The sequence below is a fragment of the Pollachius pollachius genome (genome assembly GCF_949987615.1).
Source record: "Pollachius pollachius genome assembly, chromosome: 2".
NCBI lineage: Eukaryota > Metazoa > Chordata > Actinopteri > Gadiformes > Gadidae > Pollachius > Pollachius pollachius.
Window position 1 is genome coordinate 11,803,876 of NC_136935.1, and position 25,844 is coordinate 11,829,719.

At 43.2% G+C, this 25,844-nt stretch overlaps 3 protein-coding genes and 1 long non-coding RNA gene across 5 annotated transcripts; 3 read left to right on the plus strand and 1 right to left on the minus strand.

Moving 5' to 3' along the window:
- Positions 1-1,450: 1,450 nt before the first annotated feature.
- On the plus strand, positions 1,451-4,166 carry tlx1 (T cell leukemia homeobox 1; the record flags this gene model as incomplete). Its single annotated transcript, XM_079730469.1, has 3 exons — positions 1,451-1,931; positions 2,629-2,866; positions 3,956-4,166. 3 exons carry the CDS (start codon positions 1,451-1,453, stop codon positions 4,164-4,166), a joined length of 930 nt encoding a protein of 309 aa, XP_079586595.1.
- Positions 4,167-6,526: 2,360 nt separating this feature from the next.
- Positions 6,527-7,679, plus strand: LOC307071701. 2 transcript variants are annotated; one of them, XR_013811633.1, is made up of 3 exons: positions 6,527-6,668; positions 6,924-7,040; positions 7,214-7,679. It is a non-coding gene; the product is annotated as an uncharacterized lncRNA (long non-coding RNA). The 2 variants fall into 2 exon arrangements; XR_013811634.1 differs by having other exon boundaries at positions 6,528-6,668; positions 6,927-7,040.
- A 378-nt stretch (positions 7,680-8,057) lies between these two features.
- Positions 8,058-17,599, plus strand: cep68 (centrosomal protein 68). Its single transcript, XM_079731102.1, has 8 exons — positions 8,058-8,196; positions 10,279-10,670; positions 11,411-12,580; positions 13,130-13,289; positions 13,661-13,905; positions 14,664-14,786; positions 15,256-15,352; positions 15,693-17,599. Exons 2-8 carry the CDS (start codon positions 10,335-10,337, stop codon positions 15,827-15,829), a joined length of 2,268 nt encoding a protein of 755 aa, XP_079587228.1. The 5' UTR covers positions 8,058-8,196; positions 10,279-10,334; the 3' UTR covers positions 15,830-17,599.
- A 541-nt stretch (positions 17,600-18,140) lies between these two features.
- LOC307071177 (ras-related protein ORAB-1-like) lies at positions 18,141-25,766 on the minus strand. Its single transcript, XM_079730095.1, has 6 exons — positions 25,381-25,766; positions 21,859-21,931; positions 21,082-21,177; positions 20,393-20,488; positions 19,960-20,091; positions 18,141-19,653 (listed from the first exon to the last, which is right to left on the minus strand). The coding sequence occupies exons 1-6, from the start codon at positions 25,392-25,394 to the stop codon at positions 19,453-19,455; spliced, it is 612 nt and encodes a 203-aa protein (XP_079586221.1). The 5' UTR covers positions 25,395-25,766; the 3' UTR covers positions 18,141-19,452.
- Between the last annotated feature and the right edge of the window lie 78 nt (positions 25,767-25,844).

Consider the following 25,844-nt stretch of genomic DNA (forward strand, 5'->3'; position numbering starts at 1 on the left):
AATGCCCTATGTTAAGTAATTAAGCCTCTGCGGTTTTGCGATGGAGAGAAAATCAATGGCCATGGCGGTTTCATTTTTCATTTAATTGTTTTCAAGTGTATACGTTTGTCTGTTTATTTTTTTTATTTTTGCATATGCCTAACAGATAATGGAGGTTTCCTCGAAAAAAGCCATCTGTTTATTGATGGTCTGTAAATATGCTAAAGGAAAGATTAATATGTGATCTCACTAAATATTTCCCTGCAGTTCAGAGCATGGTGCATATTGGCTTATCCATTGATCATGTATAAGATGCATTAATAATTTCACTAGAAAATACAACTAATACCCAATAAATGTGGGCACATTTTGCATTATGCATATTTTTTAGGGGTTTTAGTTAATGCTCTGGAACAAGAAAGACACGGAATGAAAGAAGAAGAAAAATAACTGGGCTTATATTCAACGCGCACAGCAATCGTGTCGTTCAATCACTTGCTCCAAAACGCATTATTACGATTTAAACATGAATAAATAATAATCTAGACACGCAAAGTCATTATATAATTTGTTTGCACACAATAAACAATGTTTTGGCTCATTAACAACGATGCGTGGACAAAAAATGTGTTAATTTTACCTATTTGCATTGTGCTTATCACCCTGAAAGTGCACAGACTTAACTAAACTAATGCATTTGATATATTACATTCTAGATGTTTCATTACATTCTTAATAACTTTTGGAGGGTCAAATTTGTGCGTAAAACAGTGAACTTGAATGGAAAACATTACTTTTTTTTGTGCTTAAATATATGTGAATTTATTGCACGTGTATGAAAAAGCATTTTTAACCCTAAAGGCTGTTAAATAATACAATGAAAAATTGGATTCGTGTTAACAAATTCTATATTTCTATAAAGAAACCCTTCATATAGCATGAGACATTTTTTCTGTAAAAGCAATTTGTAAACACTGTTTATAAAAGGTGCCATAAATAGTGTTATTCTTTATTATTACTAAGCCTACACCGATTCCATCCACTCATAACTCTGGTCGGGTGAGTCTTTAGCCAATTGAGGCCTACAATTGGTTCTTAATCTCGCGCTGTCTATTTGCCACTTTGATTGATGCTCCTGCTCGCAGGCCGGCTGGCTCGCGACTCCAAAAGGGGGAGGCGGGAGGGCGGGAAACAAACAGAGAAGGCTTGTTGTTAAGACTCACTCTCACCGCACGCTCTCCAATAGCGAGCAGACACATGCGCGTGCGAGGGCTATCTCTCTTTTCCCAAACACACACACACACACACATACACTCACACATATGCACCCACACTCATCATTAGATAGGAACGGCGGAGGACCACGAGCCCGAGAAGACTCCAAAGCTCTGAGAGCGTGAGGAGCTGCGGCGGCACGGAGCGCACCTTCTGGGGTCCTCGCGCGGAGGCGGGGGCGCTCGAGCTGGAGGTCATGGAGCACATCATCGGCGGGGCGCATCTTCAGCACACGCACGCTGAGCCCATCAGCTTCGGTATCGACCAGATCCTCAACAACGTGGAGCAGAGCTGCATGCTGGGCGCGAGGATGCACGAGCAGCCGGACTACGGTTACGGCGGCTGCGTGGTGAGCGCGGCCTACGGCGGCATGAACGGCGGCTTCACGTGCAGCAACAATGGATACAACAACATTAACCACATGAACAACAACAACAACAACTCCTGCGGGATGGGGTCCCTGGGCGGCACGTACAATATGAACATGGGGGTGAGCGTGAACGGAAGTAATGTAAACGGCGCCGGAGTGATCCGCGTGCCGGCGCACCGGCCGATGGGCAGCGGGCACGCCTCCTTACAGAACGGTGGCATGATGTCCGGGGCCATCAACAACCTTACAGGGCTCACGTTCCCTTGGATGGAGAGCAACAGACGGTATACCAAAGACCGCTTCACGGGTAGGTCGTGCGTAATGCTTTGCGTAATGGACACATGGAACGCGAAATAACTGAGCTGCCATTCGTTAATTGTCCTTAATTTAGGTATATGAAAGAAAAAAATGATTTTATTACAATATCTTTGACTTTGTTCAAATTAAATGGTCTAATACACTTTTTAGGCTTCTATATCCTTCTGGCCTTTGGTTTCCGTGGGATTGTGTGCGTTTGAAGTGGAACCTTTCACGTGCATGGTTTATCTCCGCTTGTGTCATACCATTTGGATATATTATACACACAGCATATTTCTGCAGGGCCCTAAATAAATATTTCCCCGTGGACCATAACATAAAATATTATAATAGGCGTGGAGGGATTTGAGTTGACTTGGGACGGAGTTTCCTGGACAAAAACAAAGATTTTGGTCAGTTACCAAATGTACACGTTAGAATAAATTCAAAGGCTTGAATATTTTAAGTGAAACCCAATACAATGTGTGTGATGCATAACCGATACATTCTAGAGCAATCTAACAATTGATCCAATCAGCACTAGGATAAAAGTGGATCTGCAGTATAGGAAAGCTTGGCTTCCCTTCCATTCCCCTTCTTCTTCGCTTGTAATGTGTCGGTCTGCTCTGCTGGTCTATTTTCTCTTTTCCTGACTCTGTGCCGCTTACTTTCGCCCTCCATCTCTCTCTCTCTTCCCCCGCACACAGTGGCCCTCTCACCACTCACTGTAACACGCCGCGTAGGTCACCCTTACCAGAACCGCACGCCCCCCAAAAAGAAGAAGCCGCGGACGTCGTTCACGCGCCTGCAGATCTGCGAGCTGGAGAAGCGCTTCCACCGGCAGAAGTACCTGGCGTCGGCGGAGCGCGCGGCCCTCGCCAAAGCTCTGAAGATGACGGACGCGCAGGTCAAGACGTGGTTCCAGAACAGGAGGACCAAATGGAGGTAAAGGTTGAGGACTTGCGCATGGTAGTCTTACCTAGTGGGACACGGAGTTCGTGGGTAATTGAGTCAGGACGTAAAGCCTAATTTCTCGCTCTGCACCTTTCCTAATTCTTGATTAAAAAAAATATTTTTTTTTCCTTAATAAATATCAAAAAATGAAATTGTATTCGATGATACAAACAAAGAGCAGATATTGTGTGGTTTATTGCCTTTTTTAAAACGTCTTTATCTTCAATAAATAGTAAAAAAACGACTGAAAAAATATTACAGAACTCAGAAGTGCATACAAATCTGATAATAACAGCAATCCCAGGATTGCTGTGTTTGGTTTGTTGGAAAGGTTATAAAGGCTTAAATAACTCAAATTAAATACCGGAAATAATCAAAGATAAGAGGCTCGAATTGCACACATGGGAATATTTGTTATCTATTAATATTGAAAGATTTATGCCTATAGGCATATTAAAAAAAAAAAAATGTTATGAGCTTTTCTTTGGTGAATATTGAAATTTAATAATATTGAAATTAAATTTGTATATTAAATGTTCAAACTGTTTTGGCTAGTAAAATAATAACTAGGCCTAATACAAATTACTATCGCTATCTCTTTTTCATCGTTCAATCTCATGCTCATAATTAAAAAGGCAAACTTAACCAGAAATTAAGTTTGAAAGATAACATTTTTGTATTATTATTAGTACAACAATTAAAATTGATATTATCTTTATATTTTTGGGGTGAGTAGGGTTTAAACAAACGATGAGATCCAAACGATGCTCCTTATATTTCCCTCTCTATAATTATGATTGTGCGAAACTAGATTTACACTGAAATAAAATAATTGAAACTTAATGAAAATAAAAGATAGAAGTTACAAACGACAACCTGTGGACCAATAGCCTAGTATAATCCGTTTTGGGTTGCCTTAATTCACAGAAACAAATTAAGCGCAAATGCACGCAGAAAAAATCCATAAAAAGTGTTATAAGCCCTTCTTGTTGCTGTTATGGAAGTAGGCCTACTGTACACAAAAATGCATGTCATTTATAAAATAGCCTATGACGCCGGTAAATAACGTTTGGTTCCCAGGCGGCAGACGGCGGAGGAACGAGAAGCTGAGCGGCAGCAGGCGAACCGCATCCTCATGCAGCTCCAGCAGGAGGCCTTCCAGAAGACCATCAACCAGCCCGTGACCCCTGACCCGCTGTGCCTTCACAACAGCTCCCTGTACGCCCTCCAGAACCTGCAGCCATGGACAGAGAACACGGGCAAAATCAGCAGCGTGTCGGCATGCGAATAGGACCTCCAAAAACTGCCCTCAGTTTTTTCTATCAGCTTTTTTTAAAGATTGTTCACTTGGATGTTGGATTAAAGAAGAAAAGACAGAGCGAGAGCGAGGGGGGCTGGAAATAAATTGGCATGCGGCATTGCGGTCAAAAGACTCTGGTGTTGGAAACGCCATTACAAGGCAGAAGAAGACATCAATGACTTCTAAACAAGGACCAGAGAATTGGCAATATAGACCATTTAAACCGGCTCGATAACCGCTAATGGCGACCCCGAATTTTATCAGATTAGGCATCCTGGGGGACCCACCCTCCCCAGAGTTATATTTTCATATCTTAACTCCCAATGCTCATCTTTGCCATCGATGATTTTTTTTCAATATTCAATATTATTGACATTTTTATTTGACTGAAAGAGCACCTTTAGCACATTTTTAAAACTTTTTCTTGGCCTATATCCTCAAGCACTATTTAACAGACATTTCAAGAAGATTTAAAACCACTTGTCTGTATGATGTATTTATTTCTCATCACGTTTTCTGATCCTTTATACATTATAGCCTACGTTCAGTTGTCCAAGTAGCCTACAACATAGAGTCATCATGTTGTTTATATTTCATCTAGCCTACAATATTTGTTCATTGCTAAACGCAATTAAGAAGACCCCATGTGCTGGATTGCATTTGTGATCATGTCGGAACAAATTGCCTACATTTTGTTTAAATTCCGCAAGATATAGGATATTTGACAAAATACAATTGAATGTAAATTATTTTGAACAAGTTACTTCTCAACAATATTAAACAATAGCAACTGTTGCAACATTATTTGACTTAACAATAGGCCTAATACGTTTGGTTACAACATGTTTCTTAATTGTGATGCTTATTTAACCAATGATGCTTCGTTAAGAATCACCTGTTTCCATCCCATTTAAAATTAATTCAAGATATCTATAATGCTCGGGTGTGTTGCATTGTTTTAAATGTAAATCATTAACTTGTTATTAATGAGAACTGGGCCTATTGGTCCTCAAGCCTTTTGAAAATGTCCGTCCACATTATCAGCAAACTCTTATTTTGTAAGGTAAGAGTAAATTACAGATGGATATTGGAAGACTTATTATTGACAAACCCCATGTGTTCAAAACACGAGGCGATTCCTCAATGGCTGACAATCGTAGCGCGTGATGGATGTGGGTGTCAGAGATGACGAGCCAAACGGTTCAGCATACGGATGTACGTAATTCACAATTAGAGATGTCTCTCTCTCCATCCCACTTCATCATCATCTTCTCTCTCCCACACTGTGTGTGTGTGTGTGTGTGTGTGTGTGTGTGTGTGTGTGTGTGTGTGTGTGTGTGTGTGTGTGTGTGTGTGTGTGCGTGTGTGCGTGTGATGTGAGCCTCTCCAGAACTTTACCTCGTACCCTTCGTCTGGACGGACTGCATGCCGGGAATTTAATTTCCCACTCTAACAGCAAAGATAACTGATCGGCTGTATTCTGGCGGTTACCATGGAAACCATACTCACGAGCACATACGCATCAAAATCCAACTTGGCGTCAGTGCAAGACGGCATAGGTCCATGGCTTAATAGGTCTATGGTCCATGGGCACGATTGACGAATCACATTTCCGTCTTCTGTATTTCGTCATGACGTCAGACCAACGAATAAAATCTAATCGGTCCCCATCACGCCGTAAGCAGGATGAGGAAAATAATGAATGATTGCTAAACTTGCTAAAAGGCTTATTTCTGTATTGTTAGTAACATGGATCCAATGAGAGAATAAGCTAAAATGAGTTGTGTCCAGTCTACTTGAGGCCTTTGAAAAGTAGATGGCATCAGTTGAAAAACAAGTGAACAGAAAAATCGATCTCAACGACAAGAATATTTTGAAATGTGTTAATATTCTATAGGCATAGGCTACACCACGCCATACCATATACATTCATATATAGATGTATAGATAGATGGAAAAGCCTATTAGCAGCTAGACAGACAGACAGACAGACAGACAGACAGACAGACAGACAGACAGACAGACAGACAGACAGACAGACAGATAGATAGATAGATAGATAGATAGATAGATAGATAGATAGATAGATAGATAGATAGATAGATAGATAGATAGATAGATAGATAGATAGATAGATAGATAGATGGAGAGGCCATAGTAAGCGTCTCTAAATGTAAAATATATAGCTAAGTAAAAAAATAAACAAACAATGCTTCGATCGACAGATTCCATTCAAATACGGCCAAACTGGATCATAATTCTTGCGCTTTGGCCCTCTCTATTGGCGATATCGAGGGACTGCAACGCAACGAGGAATTATAGGAAACGTCATCTTAACGCGACAAACCAGATGAGGCTTGTATAACTGTTCGAGGGAAACAATAAACGTTGTTGTATCAGTCATCTCCTACTACAATATGTCTCTACAACGATGTGCCGCGACAACCACATCTTTATTATCCCGGAGTTTCATCAGAGAAACAATTTTATCAGGTCAGTAATGCACGATTTGTTTACTGTTTTTGGAACACTCTGATCTTCTATCGACTTGATAGGCTAAGGGCGTGTGACCCAAACTCTCTCAAATCAGTGGTTGTTGATATTCAGCCTTTAGGCAAAGCAAAATTATAGCATTTAATAAAGGTGATCATCAAGGAAAGTCTCACTTCTAGATGTGAAGAATTAATATACATTGTTTTTCATTTTATAAGCCTATAGCTTGATGAATAATTCAATGCGTTTACTTAGCAGGATGCTCTCGGTCAATGAGCGGAGCGGCGAAGGACAAGCAGCCGCTGAAGAAAGCCATAACACCCCAGGGTCGACTTGACACTCCAGAGGAGAAGAACCCAGAAGCCCTTCAAAGTAAGACCATTCGAGGAAATGTAGGGCCATTGTGCCACATTCTTAAGAGCAGTGGGTCAAGCCTTTGGAGTCCTAGTTCTACAAATAAGCCTACCTTGTTATCACTATCGGCTTGAATTGGTTTCTACGTATGTATCAATGCAATGTTGATTGAAGTCTTCTCCTCCACCAAGGATTCCCCAATGACGTGAACCCAGAGACCAAGGAGGAGGGGGGGCCCCGGGGCCTAGAGCCAACCCGTTATGGAGACTGGGAGAGGAAGGGCCGCTGTGTTGACTTCTAGTGTATTCTTCTCCTAAGAGATAGTATACAACCTGTATTTATCTGCTTTGGGAATGTAACCCCAGAGAAAAACTATGTTGTTTGTCTTATCCTTCTACAAGTCTATTTTGATGGAAAATGGCAGGTGGTACAGACGGGCCCGCAATTTAAACCGCTGGTATAAGGAAAAGTAAAAAATTGTTAAATTACTTTCTCGCCTTTTTATTTGTATAGTGCTATTGCATTTGCACATCTACACTTTCAAAGAACATGTATTTTGCATATATTTATTTCTTGTTTTGCAAGGTCGTTCCGTATTGTACAGAATCTGAAAGTTTGACTTGAAGATTAAATTAAAGATTGTAACCAGTGATCTGATTTACTTGTACTTGTCAAATATAAACCAAACGCTAGAGTTAGCTGCAAATAAACCAATGTGTTGTGAATGTCAGCTAACTCTCAGATAACTCTCCTTCACTGCCTGGCCATTATTTATTTGATGACCAACACCAGTTAGGGGCACATACTCTCAGTACTTTATATCATAATTAATAAACTGAAAGCCATATTTCAGTCTAAGTATACAAAAAGTGATTCTGAAACATGGTGAATGATCATTATTGTCACACTTCCTATGACTATGGAGGTAGACAAATATTTGTCTTAAAAAGTGAAAGTACTGGCCAACACAATGTGCATGCGATACCTTTCATGTCCACAGGGCGGTGTATCTCGCCATTTCCTGCTAATGTTAGTGAAAGCTTTTCCTACAGTGATAATTTTTGTTCCGTGGTAAGAAGGAACGGCCACGGCTACATTTCACAGCTACATTCAGCTTATGAACCATGGAAGTAATTATGAACTGTATCGGCGTTTCATCGTTTAACTAAATGGGGTAAGTTTTTGCATTTATAAAACGAGCCACTATTCTATTGTTTGGGCTGGTCTAACGGGCCGTGGCTTTGCTCACCCTAGCTGGAATAGTGCTGATGGCATTCTGCAATCTGACGGTAAATAAGAGAATAACAAGGTGACGTTTTGAGTGTATGTTCTTTTGATGGCTGTAGTGAATTGTTCTGTTCATACAATGCCCTACCGTTCCCACACATCTGCGATGAAAAATCATGCACGTATCCAGGGGGCGGACCGCACTTATATCCGGCCAGCCGTCATTAATAATACATGTATACTGTCATAGAGAGCTAGAAATAATGTTAACGTTCGCTTTTTGATACATACTCCGTTTTGTGTATTTTTACTTGATATTGTTTACTTAAACATCATGCGGTGTTTTTTTCCACTGTCACTTGTTGATCCAAATCTATCTTCTATCCATTCGCTAACAACTCAATAGAACTTCCCTAAAATACAGAACGAGCGAGGTTATAGTTGTACACACATCAGAGAGATGAAATGCAAATTATCTCCAGAGAACACAGACAGCGCATGCGTAGAGGGCAGTGTGAGGAACAGGACAGCACAGTTCCTAGAGGTCACTTTTGTTTGGGGTGACTGCTTGCTATTGCCATGGTTGCCATGCCATGTGTGACATTCCGTGTGGTAATTCATATGCAATTACCTAAACGTGAAACTTGTTGTATGTACGTAAGACTGTGGTAACTAGGTTGAAATGGCCCTGTGTAATAATTACAAGAACAACGGTCATATTCTAAAATAAAACTTTTTTGCCAAAATGTTATTTTGGCATAAAAGTAGGCCTATATGTTTAACATATGTGAAAACGAATAGCCCTTGTTTTCAATACATAGAAGAAACATGGTTGTTATCAACTGACTGTCTCTCTGACATAAACACATGCTCTCTTGAGCCAGTTCTTCAGATGTCATGTGACTGGCTGAATGTATGTGAAGGAGAAGCTGCATAATCCATTTCAAAATACAAAATGAGCTCCTCAAGTATTGAATCACATAAAAAAATAGAAATGATATGCCAGTAAATGTGTTTGATGACAGTCTGTGTGTGTGTGTGTGTGTGTGTGTGTGTGTGTGTGTGTGTGTGAGTGTGTGTGTGTGTGTGTGTGTGTGTGTGTGTGTGCGCGTGTTTCTGACTGTGTTTTCTGATTTGTGGAACAGTGTGTGTGTGTGTGTGTGCGTGCGTGTGTGCGTGCGCGCGCGTGTGTTTGTGTTTGTGTGGGGTCTAGTGTGTCTTGTGTACACTGATGGCGTACTGCTGATCAGGAAGGGAGCCTCTCTGGTTGGCTGCCATGGGAACCAGACACTCATCATGGGGACTGTGGTGATGAGGGTTAGATGATGTCAAAGCAATCATTTGATGAGCTTGATAATATAAAGCAACTACAAAACATGTTGTAAGCTTACCATTTTTCTGAATAAAATGTTTACGTCGTTTTCAATTTTAGCGTAATATAGTTTCAGCTGTGTTGTTGATATATCGATTTAAATAGTGTCAAATAGGCCTTAATCTTATGTTATCATGAAAGGGTTTGTTCAGATTCTCTGTATTATGGGGTACAATACTTTTGTTTTTAAGATAGTTTGTTAATTAAAGAGATAAATATAGGCATCTATTTACAAAATAGATTAAACCTCAATGACTAAATAGAAGGATTCTCTCGGCAGGACCTGTTCGTTCTCCCCCAGTCTCCACTCATAATTTACTCATGTGACAATAATATAAATAGCCAGCCAGGTCGTGTCCAACTATAGATGACCCTGTAGACAGCAATGGCTGCCTTTGAAACAAACTCTGCCCCCATGAGTGTATCTCTGCTCGTTGAAGCGAGGGGAAGACAGGTCTGAACAAGGTGGGTGTTATTATTGAGACCGTTCCCAAGCAGACCATACTCCCACACAGAGGTGCACTATATCCCACGTCTGACGCTTTCAGAACCACATCATCGGTGCTCACTTCCTTTTGAATGGTTTCGTTAGACAATATAAATAGGACATGTCTATGGAATTACAACTGATTCTCACACCCTTATTATCTGTCTCAGTTGTGCTGGTGGTGGCATCCTTAGGCATCACCGTGCCTTCCCTAGCACTACGCGGCATGTTGCGAGCTGACAGGAGGACCTGTCTACCAGAATCCCCCCCTTCGATGGATACCCCTGGGTGCAGCAGGGACTGGAACCGACGACCATTCCTGGAGTCTGTCGTCCCCAGACCGACCCTGAACCGGGAGTTGGGAAGTGCCTTCACATCCCCCGGGTTTAAGGCCGAAGAGAAGGAAAAGGGAGGTTTCCGGAGGTATAAAAGCGTAACCATGGCGCCTACCTCCACATATTTGAGTGACAGGCGGTATGTCACGAGGAGACCCCTGTTCCCGGCAGAACCACAGGCGTCCATCCTAAAGAAGACCAATGTTCAGACGAGCCAACGTGAGGAGGTGAGGGGGAAGGATGGAGCTAGCTATATGGTTTAACTTCAGATCTATCAGAAACCTTTATCCAAAACGAATTACAAGTGAGAATAATGAAAATCAAAGCATACAATTCAAATTGGAGTAATTTTTTGCACTACTGAGAAATAAACTATGTGGGCCGAGTACAGAGTAGCCAAGGGAATCAAAAAGATGATTTAGCATTAATGCATGATAGTTATACATTGTTGGTGTGTGATTGGCATTGTGCTTGATAGTTTTATTGTTTAGTTTCCCTCTCTTTGATTGGATTGTAAGTCTTAAGGGGATGATTCACTGCATCATCAAGGTGTCTAACTGCATCATAGTTTGATTCAATCCGATGTGATTCAATCGATCGAAAGTATATTGTTTGTTTATTATTAACAGTCAAACGACTCGAGGAAATGAATGAGATGATAACCATAACCGCAAATTAATGCTGTGTTGAATCGGTACCAAAAGGACCATTCTATGTGACAGTAGAAGTCACCTCAAAGGATCTCTATAAGTTACAACGATTTGTCTAAAGGGTCAATCTATTCAGGAATGCTACATTTGAAAGTGAATCATGATTTAATCTTTGTGTCTCACCTTGTAAACCGTTGAACCACAACACTGCATAATCTTACACAGACATTTTATTTTTAAAATGCAACATTTCTTGCACAAGATATTATCTGCTGACTGTGCACTTCAGTAACAAGTCCTTCCCCTTTTTGCTTTAGGATTGGGCAGGTACTAGGCTGTCAGCCTCTCACCAGCATGCAGAGATTGACATCACGAGAAGGTATGCGAGTCCAAGACACATGGTGCCCTCCACTGGCCTCAACCTACAACATACTGGACATACCTCCTCAGCTGGCTCAGCCTCCAGAGAAGACCTCACCTCCCCTCTGGGCGTCTCCGACCTCAGGGCTGGACCATCCCTCCATGAATCAGCCTTTGCTTCACCGTTTCTGGACGAAGGATCTGATCGTAGCAGCCTCTCCAGTCCGTCCCTTGAGGTCCACTCCCCAAAGTCTCCTTCCAGCCCTCGACTGTCCTCCACTCAGCTGCCTCCGGACTTCTCTCCTCATCCGTGTCTTTCCAGGCCCCTGTGGTCCGACAGCAGGCCAGGTAGGAGGAGCCCAGCAGGGGCGAGAGGAGGGGAAGGAGGAGCAGAGACACACCTGACCAAGAGTTCCTCCCTGGGTTACCTACAGAGACACACCCCCCCAAACCTCAACAACATGTCCCCGCATCAGGCCAACTACTGGGCCTGCGCCATACCCCGGTCCCTGCCTCCGTCCCCAGACAGGAAATCCCCAAGCTGGGACCCAAACAGGGAATACCAGGACTTGCTGGACTACACCTACCCTCTGCGGCCGGGGGAGGGGACCGGCGATAGGAAAGACCTTCGGAAACAGGGGGGCTCTCTTCTCCGGATGGGCGACCAAACTCTCCAGGACTCTGGGATCGAGCTGGACGGATTCTGCAGCTCCAACAGCCTGTCGGGTTTGGACTTTTGGTTAAGCGGTACGGGGAAGTCCAAGCAGGTCTGGGGCCGGAACGGAGGCCAAACGTCCTCTGAGCTTCAGGGCCTGCCGAGGTCTTGGGACAGCCTGCCTCTAGCTGGCTCCCTTCCTTCCCACACGGATCCCGTCGGCTTGTCCCTGGAGAGTCTGGACTCTAGCCTGGACCCAGCTGGAGGAGCCAGGCCCAGCCCTAGTAGGGCCGGCGGAGGACCAACGAATGCCCCTCTCTTCAGCCACTCCTTTTCCTCATCATCCATTCGGTGTATCCGTTCCACCAGCCTACTGTTTCCCCCACCACGGTGCACCTCGGCTGGGGAATGGGACGAGGAGTTCAGGCCTCTTCCAGACCAGCTGGAGGAGCTGCAATCGCTCGCCAACCAGGTCAGGAGGAGTTAAGGGAGTAACCTAATGCAATGTTATCTATGTATGCACAGCATCAATAACTTATTAGGTCCGGAGGTACTTGGGCCTTGTATGCTTGTTGTTACTTTCATTTACTGCTCTACATGTAATGTCACTAACCGATCCTCAGAGAGAAGGTCAGGATTTCCTTGTACAATGTGTATCATGGGCCGCTATCTTGTGTCTCAGTTTCATTGTTTGTAGCCCTAGTAGATGCAATGTATAAATCCCAATATGGATGGGATTGTATGTTGTGTTTTTTTTACTCTAAAGTCCTGAATGTTGGGTTGGCACAGTAGCTAGGGCTGTGACTAATCTTGTAGGCAAACGTTTGTACCTTGTAGAGAGCCAGGTTCAATTCTTCAATCTACCTTTCTGTCCATCTATCTTCACTCGTCCATAAATCCACAAAGGGCACTCGAAAATATATGATTGAACACACACCATGTCTCCATGGTGTGTGTTCAGGCTGGTCTTCTCGGTATCAAGTCCCGGTGAAGATATGTGTCTCCTCTATTCCACTTCCAGGTCAGGGAGGTGACTGCCACGCTCTGTCAGCCCCTCACACTCACAGGCAGCTGGGACAATCTGGAGTCGGAGGACCCCCCTTGCCCACGGTCCTTCAGAAAGCCCCAGATACCCCAGGCGAAGGAGGGGTACCAGGAGGAGGTGGAGAAGGTGGTTCAAGGTACATTTGAGAGGGGGGTGGGAGTTGTCTATGTGTCTTGAGTGCTGTGTGTGTTCAGTGGCAGGAGTCAAGAGAAGAAGAGCAAATACCATTGTTATTATTTATACTGACAAGGAAAACCTCAGCTATTTAGCATTCATATTTCAGACATTCTGGTAAAACTACAAAGGATAAAATCTCATTCCCAAATAATCTCCAAAGCACACGGCCGTGTCGGTAAAGGCAGGAAATATCGTTTTTGGAATATCCCCGTCGAAGCTGGACTATTTGGGTCACGTTACAATACTGAAGCTAAATGAGTACTGGGTGCTTCGGGCTTCACTGTGAACCATTTTGAATTTGTTGTCTGTTTGTTTTTCGTGCCTGCTTAGTGGCTCGCCGCGGCCATGTCCGCTCTGAAGAGACGCAAGGCGGGGGTGACGTCACCGGCGCTGGTGGTGGGGGCGGGCAGACGGAGGGGCCCGCCGTCGGAGTGGTGAGCCAGGCGGCCCTCAGGGATGTGGAGGCCCTGGTGGAGCAGCTGAGCGGGGTCTGCCTCCACGCCCTCCGCAGTAGGGGCCCCGGGGCCGAGAAGGAGGGGGAGGGATGCTCCCCCTCCCTCATGCAGCACATCCAGGTAGCGGCAGGTAGACCTCCTGTGGGTTATGGATTATGTATGACCTTAGACACTTGACCTTGACCTTACATAGAGGGCTATGACCCACTGAGGGATCTATTGGTTTGGAATCAAAAAGGTTTGATTCCATATATTTAACAATTATTTGCCGCTGAGGTGAATCATTTTTTTACTATATACTACACCGGAACACTCCAAAAATTAACAAGATAACACTTTTTGCTGGGATTTATTTGTTACTATTAGCGGTTTATTCGTTTTTATTAGCGTGACACGATGAAAACAATATCCCGAATTTCAGATCTCAATCATGGGATATTGCCCAATATCCCGAGATAGCAAACCAATTAATTTGCGCCATCTTAGGAGGTTCACGTGTAGCATATACTAAAATACGTATATATGGAATTTAGAAAGCATTTTGGTATGTGAGAGTGTATGCTACTGTTACTTTGCACAACCACAAAAAACATACTTAAAAATGATTATATTCTGTTAATTTATTCAGCAAGCGTCTTGCAGTACTTGGTTCGATTCCCCGTGTCTGCATCCTTAAACATGATGCCTAAACCCTGGTGGCATATACTGTATCTTAATGGACTGTGAATCACATTGGTGAAAACACCTTCTCAAATGACTGCTACCAATCCCATACCATAGCAGTGCATACATTCTTAGCAAGGGGCGGTCCCCAATGGGAATCGAACCCCTTACCCTTGTGCAAGCGTCATGTGACAAATTATTTCCGTCCAACTCAGGTGTTCTGTTCCAACCTGGAGCAGCTGATTGACTGGCTGTACACGGTGGCCCACAAGTTGGAGGTGCTGGCCCCGCCCACCGCCGACCTAGAGAGTGTCAAGTCGTCGTTCGCCCAGTACCAGGTGAGACCGAGTACCAGGGAAGGTCTGTTACATGGTGAAGTCCAGTAACAAGTCATCCTGGTTCCAGGTGAGGTACAGTACCAGGTGACATCCAGAACCAGGTGATCCCAGTACCAGGTGAAATCTAGTACCAGGAGATCCCAGGAGCGGGACCTCCATTCACAATTTAAAAGACAAAAAAAATCTCTGTCGTTATATTTAAGCCAAATGTAGAGCAGCCTAGGGGTAACCAGCTTCCGGTCCCTTTGTGGGTCATCTGTGGGACAACAGAGCTCACATTCACTTGCACACTCACAAAAAGGAAAAATTTTAATTGGTTGATTACTGTGGTACTACATGACATGGGTCCAGCCACTGGACCGATAAGTTCAACTGTGGTTCCACTCTCTGCCGTGACCCCTTCACTCAGCGTTGCACCTTCCTGTGTCCTCTGTGCTGCCCATACTGACCCTGCTCTCTCACCGCCCAGAGCTTCCAGAAGGAGGTGACCTCCCATCAGCCCCTCGCCTCCTCTGTCCTGCACACGGGAGAACTGCTCCTCAGCTGCCTCAACAGCACCTCCCCAGGTCCGTGGTGTGTGCATCTGCGCGTGTTTGTGTTTGGTGTGTGTGTGTGTGTGTGTGTGTAAGTGTGTGTGTGTATACGTGTATGTGCGTGTGTGTGTTTTGGGTGGTGTAACCCTACCACAGCCCAGAGGAAATAGGAAACTTGGAACTGTGTTGGCACAATGCAGCCAGACTTGCATAGCTAATCGCATTAATGGAAGAGGGGAGAGAATTGATGTGTTCTGCAGATGCATTAGAAACATGAATCGTATAATGCTTAAAACGGTATGTGCCTTTGTCTGTCTCTTACTCTCCCTCTCCCTGTCTCCCTCTCTCTCTGTCCCCCCCTCCCTCTCTCTAGTTCTGAGGGACACTCTGGTTATGATCGAGAGGCAGACCAAGGCGCTGGAGAGCAATACAGAGAACCTCTTCTCTGCCATCCTGTCGGCCATGGACCGCCTCGCCCAAGGACAGACAGACCGGCAGACAGACCAGTAGACAAATCAATAGGCAGAGCAGCAGACAGACAGACAGACCAGTAGAAGACACACATACTTACAGATTGTAGACCAGTAGACAGATTCAAATCCAAATCAGCAGACAGACAGACATACAAACCCGTAGACAGACAGATAGACAAGTAGCCAGACAGACAGACAGACCAGTAGACAGACTTATGACCATCCTCTGAGGATCCTCTATGTTAGTTTTGTCATCTTTTTTTTATTCGTCCAGTATGCAAATGGTTAACTCATAGGATTTGTAAAGTTTATTTATTGATTTATTTAATTTACATTTAAAGAAGGGAATTTATTTTACATCCTTTATGAGCTCCTGGCCTTACAGCCCAACCACCAAAGGTAGACTGTTACACTATTTAGGTTTCTGAACTGTTTGATGAATATTAAATATGTGGCCTGTTGGTAGTCTGTGGGAATATTTTTTAGATTCCCACACCATTATGAGGGTGTGACGATTTACTTTTTGAATCTTCATCAGTGCTCTTTACCTAAGCATACTTTTAACCTTTTCCATCCCAAAAGGTAAAAGTAATTAGCATTATCTCCGTCATACATCACCACAGCACATGACTTATCAACTCTATGAACCTTTTCTCTCAAATGTAAAATATTTTCTTACCAGTTTACCTCTAACTACACATTTTCAAAACAACAAATAAATAAAATTAAGTGGTTTTATATTACATTTTGTTCTAGAGACTCAAGAGGGTGTATTTCCTTAGAGCAGCTTGAATATTTTTGCAGGATCAATCCTCGGGTGTTGCAGTTCACCATTGTGTCAGTTACTGTGATGAAAGAAGAACCACTTGACTACTCTTAAGCCTCTTGAAGGGTTATGGCTTCAGTGCCTCATGAAGTAGAAATGGTTGTCTAGCAACCGGAAGGTAGCTGGGTCGAACCCTGGCTCCTCCTAGCCGAGTGCCGAGTTGTCCCTGACCAAGAAACCTAACCCTTACAACATGGCTGTCGCTTTGTCGGTGTAATGATGTGTGTATGAATGGGTGAGTGAGAGACAATAATTGCACAGTGCTTTAGGTGGCCACTGGTTGGAAAAGCACTATTTTCATCAAATCTTTTAGTAATTAGTCAAACCTCCCATGGTAAAAAACGGTGGGATACATTGGGTTGCCAATCACAATAAATGTTTGTCATTGAGGGAGAATCACTCTTTCCAGAACTGTAAAGACAGACCAGTGTCTTGAATCGGTAATGTACGGTAATCACAATAAGGCTGTGTTCTGTTAAACAGGAACCAAATGCTGGCACCAAAGATCAGAGGGAGAAAAGCAAAACAAATTGGCCCATACTCATGAGCCAATCAGAACCAATGCATTACAGGTTATTTGGTTAGTCTTTAATTATACAGTGGATGTTTTTTCTTTTATCCTAGAAAACTACAGATATGTAATGCAGCTACTTGCTCTCCATTGTTGTTGATTCCAAAATGTTGATTACTACTCATTAAAAACCGGTTTAAAATAACATTTTTTACAGATAAGGCCCTAACAGAATCGACCTTGAATGATGACAGGAGGGTGTTGGAAAATAACATGCCTTAAAGCACATTTTTACAAACTTCCTTTTTAACTTTGTATTATCCAAATGCAGCTGTAGTTTCAAATATGAAAAGTGCTTTAAAAACTTTTTAAAATGTCAGCTAAAGTAGCTTTGATAATTTTGTATTTTCCTCAATTTGTTGTAACAGAACATACCACAAGCTTACACAAAATAAAGTTTTGTAACAATAGTTTGGTCCCTTTTTTGATTGTCCTTTGATATTGTTTGTGTGTCTTACATTCAATTAATTGACAATCACTTGCATATCCGTAAATAATGTTTTCTTTCCATTTTAATCAAACAAACAGATTACTTTGGTTTTTTGAATTATGCCTTTCAGAGCTAAAAAAATACTCCAGAAATCTGTTTAAAAGCCTGGTTACATGGCAATAACTGCTATCTTACACCACCACTTGTCATCCTTCATGTGTAAGCATGTTGAACCAATATCCTTGTGAGTCAAACCACTTGAAAAGTGCTGACTCATAGGGAACAAAACTGATTCCAAGGATTTCCTGTCAAGTCGTATCCAGTGGAAAACAGGCCGCATATATCTGCTTTAGACTCCCACTCAAAATTCAGCCAAACTAAACCTTGGGTTTGAACACAAACTAAAGGAGGTTATTTTGACCGGTTTCTGCAGAATATCGGTGTGTGCGACCGGCAGACCAAACTAGTCATATTGTGAACACAGATCACATGGCAGAACATACTGAAACAATGATCCCAGATAGTTCCTTCTGAAACTGGATTCAGTTGCCTTTATTATATAAACAAGAGAACATAGTGTATTTTATTTTATATATAGTTGCATTTCTGCAGATTAAACAGTTCGTGGCCAGTGATAAGCCATGATTCAAAGTTACCGACACATAGGATTTACCATATGAATGTAGAATAAACAATTCAAAACAACCTTTTTTTTTATCTTCAGCATTTAAGAACTGCACGCAGATCCTGTTCCGGTTCATACAGTCTTGATGTAGTATTTATTTTTTTCAGTGTTACATGTCGAGCAACAAACTGACAATATGATTCTTCAGCCACAAAACCAATCCAGACCGAGAAGTCAATGCTATACCCAGATGATGGATTGACAACGACAGAACTGGCAGATTGGATTTTACACATATATACATACATACACGTGTATATATATTTTTGCACAAGACTAAATGTTGGGACAGTGACACACTGTTGTGCAGAAGTTGGCATAGAAACAAAACCGAAAACAAAAACAAAAAACAGGGAGGGGGAGAAAACCCATGCTGAAAACAAACAGCATTTAAAAAAAACATTTGATTCAAGAACCTAAAACGCATACAAACAGAAAACATAGCAAGTTGAATACCAACCCCACTTAAGGAATGCAGTGAAAGACACACACACACACACACACACACACACACACACACACACACACACACACACAACTCAACGCAACACGCACACTGTTCTCATAAACCTTCAACAAAGGGCTGTTTAACCAGGACTCCAAACAACGTCTATTGTCTCAGCGAGGCCTATGGGTTAGGAGAGATCTTGTGGGAATAGGATGGAAGCGAAAAGTGATGGGGGGGGGGGGGGGGGGGGGGTAAATTAATTGTCTGGTCGATTATTATTATTATTATTTTTTTCCAATACAACATGAAGTGGTGTTATTTCTTTTGATAGTGTGGCTACGTTATGTACAGTACAAATAAAGCCAACTGCCATATTTATCTCTTACATGATCGCATACTTAACACGGGATCCAAAAACATAATCTCTCCCCTTCTTGGTAGTTGGCTTTTTTAGGTGGACACAGTGGATGTTTCAAGGAGGGATGGTGGCCATGTTGGGAAGGAGCAGGGGGCGGCCATTGGTAGGGTGTTTAGGAAAGGAGGAGGGTGGCGGCCATGTTGGGGAGGTGCAGGGATGAGCCATCTTGGTAGGGTGTCTAGGGGTGGGGAGGAGAAAGCGCCAGGTTGGGAGTGGAGGGGTGGCCGTATTGGTAAGGTGAGTCTAGGGAACCGGGGAGGGGATGGAGTGGGGGGCTGGTTCTCAGCAGCAGCCCCCTGACGAGGGCTTGACGCTGGTCCCGGGGGTGAGCTGGACGCTGGGCTTGTCCCCGCCGCCCGCCGCCGCCCCGGGACCCATCCTCTTCTTGATCTCGGCGGCCATGGTCATGAAGGCCTGCTCCACGTTGGTGGCGTTCTTAGCACTGGTCTCCAGGAAGGGGATGCCCAGCGAGTCTGCAAACTCCTGGAGAGAGACCGACAGACAGACACAGAAAGACATTTAGAAGAGAGAGAAACACAGACAGGAACGGACAAAGAGACACAGAAAGACAGTTAACAGAGCGAGAAACACAGACAGAAACAGACAGAGACACAGAAAGACAGTTAACAGAGAGAGAAACACAGACAGAAATAGAGAAGGAGACAGAGAAGGAGAAGAGGATGGGGTGGAATGGTTAAGACAACAGCAGGCACAGTGTCATCCAAACAAAATGATAAGCTCACGGTGATATTTTATTCATATCCCTAAACGCCTCTCTCTCGGGCTCACCTTGGCCGTTGTGTAATCCACCACCTTCTTCGTCGTCAGGTCACACTTGTTTCCCACGAGGAGCTTGTTGACGTTTTCACTGGCGTAGCGGTCGATTTCTTGCAGCCACTGTTTGACATTGTTGAAGGACTCCTAAGGGGGAACAAGGCAGCGCAGGCACCAGTCCCAGTCAGAGAGTCATGCAGGAGCACAGCCTTAGTAACAATACAGGACGCCCTGCAGATAAACACATCTGCTATTTGACTACTACTGGGTATAGTATATTTGCATCTTACTAATATTGAGTCGTAAGGCAGTGGCTGTTATTCAAAGAGACATGGAGTGAATGTCATAATAATAAAATAATAACATTACATTATTGTATGTTCAATTATCAATTATTCAATCCATGCATCAATTGTGTTGAAAGCTGAATAAAAAATGTGAGACGGACCTGGTCCGTGACGTCGTACACTACTATGATACCGTGGGCCCCTCTGTAATAACTGGACGTGATGGTCCTGAACCTCTCCTGGCCTGCCGTGTCCCACTAGAGAGATAGAGACACACACACACAGATTTGCTGGGTCAAACCACCACCACCCTGCTTTTATGAACAGCCACAAACACACTTTGTATTGGGTGGCTGACACCATTTGCAACGTATTCCGATTACCTTATTGCCTACATGGATGGACACAAAATCCTCTTGAGACGTGGCTCAGTAACGGGGAACATTCAAAAATACAATACAGCACCCTCCAACAGCATACGACAAAGTTAAGTTTGTGCAATGACTGCATAGCTGGCACTTTAAGCCACACAGAACGTGAAAAGAGGAGTACGTTAGTGTAGGTTTACTTTGGTTAAAGTAAAAGTAACCAAAGGCTACTTCTTCATTCAACAACACAACAGGGTCCATCTCCAGTGGCTGATTCCGCTGGAGACTAACCAGATCTAACCAGATAGCGCCAAAATAAATCAAACATACATTATTGTTGCAGTGCATTCCACTTCAGAAAATGCCTTTGACCTAATTCCTAAAGACATCCAGATAAGCGCCGGTAGAGACAGGAGGACCTGGTACAGGGTCAGAGAACGGGGAGAAACAGGGAGAGTCCGGTCCCAGTGCCTGGTACTCACAATCTGGAGCTTGATAGTCTTCCCGTCTAACTCGATGGTTCGTATTTTGAAGTCCACGCCGATGGTGCTTATATAACTCTCTGTGTATGTGTCATCCTTTGTTTGAAAAAAAGGAAAGGAAAAGGTAGGGAGGGGAAGAGGGTCAGCATAGTTTGCTCAAACATCCTAAAAGGCTGACTTCCTGTACGCAAGGGCAAGGCACTAAAACAGGAACATCAGTCAATATTAGTCGTTGACAGCTGCTGCGGCACGTTTTGGATGATGACGACTAGGCCTAGTTGAGTTAGTTAGAACTCCAACCTATTAAGTGGAAACAGATATTTCGTTGTACTGAAGGCCGAGTATAGTAATGAGACTCGGCAGGGTTATTTTGAAATTCAAATGAGGAGCTCAAATAATAGTTATTTGTTGCTGCGTATAATAGTATAGGCCTACTTCTGTGAAGTGTAAGAATGTTGCTGTCCGTGGCCTCAGTGTTACTATTGTCATCCTTACCACGTTATTATACACAACTTGATCCACATCTTCTATTAAGCACTTTATCCAAAACAAATTATTTTAAAATCAGGTCATTAATGAGCAGGTAGGCGGCATCTCAGGACCACTACGAGGTAATCCTGCCCGCATTAACAGGGATCTTGTTCGGACCAACACATCCCTTATATCCTGCATCTACGGTCAAGAGTCAATACTCGATTCACCACATGCACCAGACGGCATAAGCCTGGTGGATGGAGAGAGCCACCAAAACGAAGGTCTCTTTGAGACACAACGTACCGCAAATCGCAGGAGGAGGCAAGACTTTCCCACCCCGGAGTCACCGATGAGCAGAAGCTTGAATAAATAGTCACTGTGGAGACAAGGAGGAGAAACAGCAAGTTAAAGTAGCACAAGACAGGATGTATATGGACTTCCTGGAATGCAACAATACATTGGATCCAAACGAGATTTGAACAGCTACATGGAATGAGGGGTATAGGTGGTAGTCTACTCTATACAGAGTTCAGATAATAACCAATGAAAAACTCTACTCTAGTTTCTAGTGAAACACTGCTGATGGCAATGGCTCATACTGATTGGTTGAAATTGTGTTGGGTGAAGTTAACATACATATATTGTTACCTGTGTGCCTATTGGTTGCATTATTTGGTTACTAGAATGATGTCGTCAGGTCAAGTGATGCAGCTATGCATGTTTATGTGTGTTGGAGGACAAGGCCACATTTGTTGTGATCGTCCACTTACTGCTGAAATCCTCAATGAAATAAATGATATCCAGCCATGTCTGTCTAGACCACGGCTAGCCTTTGATTATCATCTATGGAAGTCTATGGCAGCGAGGGCAAGCATATATCAGTCATTCACAAGACAAATAATTGTTATCCCATTCTAAAATAGGTGTTTTGCATTATCATTTGGGATATCTGCGGTGAAAGACAAAAACAGAATATGTATTGTTCTCGAAGAAAAGTAAAACAAGTGACAAGTAAACTAAACAACTGACAAACTGACAAATTAAAAATGACCAGTTCGTACCAAGATTGCAACATAACAATCTCCAGTTGTATGAATAGGGGACATACATCAAGGTGGTAGGCCTACAGGCGGCAGAGGACTTCCGTGGTGGGAGTCACCTCTGCTAAATGAACTAGAGGTTGAGGGGAAGTCATTCACTGTTACCGATTAACCAAATCACTCCAAACCAGGACCCCATAGTCATTGTCAAGGACTGTCAGAATGTAGACTTGAGTAAGAGTCAAATGCAGATTATCAGTGTTTACCACGAGGAGTCATCGTCTCAACATATCTCCCAAGTGCCCGGTCATTTTAGTGTTCTGTACTATAGTCCATCTGTGAAACTGCTGACAGGTCATCTGTGTGGTATCTGGTAGCTGACATGTCAGGGTATTTCCCGGTAAATTAAACATCCCAAGCTCAAAGAGTTCTGTAGTTTCTTTAATAAGAAAGCATAGTGTGTTTGGTAAGGAGGGCCCATCATGTGACTGAGCATAAAGTAGGGGCTCTAAACCATACAAGCTAAGCTGCTAACACTGCTTCCTCTTCCAACAGAAAGCCTAGTATGGCCGTGTCAGGCCGATGGTTTGGGTACGGTTGGTTGGTTGGTAAGCTAGAATAGGAAAGCCGGCTGTAATTGAGTCACCAAGGGTTGGATTCCCACTTGCAGTGACTTGTCTTTGATGTGAAGAATCCTAAAAGAGACCCAGCTGGATAATCCTGGGTGGGTGCATGTCAACTCTAGCTAGTAGCTGACTGAGAACTGTACCAGCAGCTATGTAGTGTGATACAAGGTTGGGTGTGGCAATTTGAACTCACACCCATCATCACAAAATATGTGACAACAGTGTTAGATGCCCCACTCTCCCTTCATCAGCTCATCAACATATTGTGTGCTTTAGAATTCGGCCAATACAGTGTATTGTCAACCTATACAGTGTCAATACACATAGGCGTATTGACACTGTATAGGTTGACCTACTGTTAATGTCCAATCTTTGAAAACAGCAATGCCCATGATCTTTTGAAATCTTGAACAAATGAGTCATTTTTAATAAAATAACTGAAATACCTTCTTCCAACAAGGTACATCGACTAAGTGTGAGGCTGAAACACAAGTTAGACCTGAATGGGGATAGGCTGTGTAACCATCAACTGTCATGAATTCAGACAACGCATAGGGGTTGGTTAGAATTAGCAATAGAGCATAGCGCCAATATGCCCTGCTGGACAAGGCCTTGACCTGTGCCCTAGTTGGAAGGAAAAAACTCGACAATACATCTCTTGGGTCCTAGATGCACCTTCACTGACATTATTATTGAAGACTGGCAAGATGTAGCTTTCACACTATATCGACAACAAAAAAAGACTTCATGCCAAGAGTTATGTCATCTATTTCAATAAGGCAAGCAACCTCGCTTTGGGTGCATCAATGAAACAGCCCAATAATGCAAGTCTAGATTGGGATAAAACACTGGATAATTTTTTTGGAGACCCAGCATATAGGGCAAACAAAACGGGATATTGGCCAGCTGGTCACATGTGCCCAAGGGTTCGCAGGTCTTTCCAGACCACTCCAAGCCCTCTACTGTTTCGTTTTCAGTCAGATTCCAGTCATGCTCTTGTCATTAATACCGTGGCCGTGGACAATAGGTGTCCCTGTGCAGGCTACTCAATATTTAAGAGAGGCCACGCCAAGTCATGTTTATAGACTCTCAATGCAGTTTTAAATTGTAATACAACTATTCACATCCAATTTTATTAAGCCTTGGCATATGTTCATCCAATAATGCAAACAAAGAATTTTGATAGTCTTAATATTTTATGAAAATACCATCGAATTGGGGTGTAATTAACTTGACAGGGGAGCCTGCAAATGTTCAATTAAGATTGTATTACAATGGTTAATATGTTGGAAGCTGCGTAAAAGATCTGTGACGAGTGCCGGCCAATTGCTCAACTTGCTGTGATGAATTAGTGGGTTTGTCATATGGCATGTGACAAACACATGACGGAGACGAGTCACCCAAGTCATCTAGTGAAATGAATAGGCTTTTTAGACACATTTACTTACATACCAGGTAATGTGGCGTAATTGATTCATTATACGGAAGTAAACAGATCGATGTCGTTTTTCCGTGTGAATCGTTAATCACGAAATGTGGGTTAAACAAATGCAAGTGAATGACCCGCGACCATACATCAAGTCCATTTCTTAATGACAGACAGATAATCCTTTTGATTAGTAAATGCAACGTTCGTTCAGTATTTACAAGATTATTTAGAAATGAGCTGGGCCAAATGATAGGTATATATAAAGTAGAATTGTTTTAAAGACAATACATAAGTAAGACTCCCCTAGTACACGTATGTCGTACAGATACCAGTAGAAAACATAGGAGACACCAAATATCCTAGACAGCGATCAATGCATCGTTAACACCTTATAACCAACCACTGTATTGGAAACTTGAGCTGATTATGTCTTAACATAAAATACACACGGGCACCTAAAAACAGTCACCGACTTGGAGCAAACAGCTGGCTGAGCTCAAACCGGAACGCCGATATAAGAGGAGTGTTCCAACAAGAGTGAATCTCAACACTGGACACTATGGAATTAAACCTCTCCACCGATGCATTCAATATCTCCAACCCGATACGGGGTAGGCACACAGGTGGACCGGGGGATCACCTCAGCTGACGCTGGCTGCTAACCAGGCTAGTCGGTTCACCTACAACAAGCCCGGGTAACGTGAGACTAAACACATTGTGGAATACTTACTATTCCGGATTCATGGTTCACCCTTCGTTCTGTAAAATCCCCCTTTTTGACAAGTGTCAGGACAAGGATAAACACTCCGGTAGTCTTCTTGCGGTATACACGGGAGAGAGGTAGCTAGCTTGCACTTCCTCGGAATCCTTGGATCTCAATACGGAACCAAAATGGCCGAGACGCCAACCAGGAAGTAGCTAGCAAAAGCTAGACGGCTAGCGAAGGAGACGGACGTCGTATTTCTCGGGTGTTGAACCAAGTCAGTATATAGGAGGACGAGATACGACGTAGGTACCAGATATATTGGTTATTCCACTGGTAACTGAATAACTACGGCTTAGCTACTATAACAGCTAGTATAGCGGTTAGAACGTCTCCCTTCCCACTGGCTCCCACACTGACGATGCCGCAACACAGTCAACAGTCAAGCCTCGAGCATTACGTCATTTAGTGAAACGTGGCAAAGAGGTGTT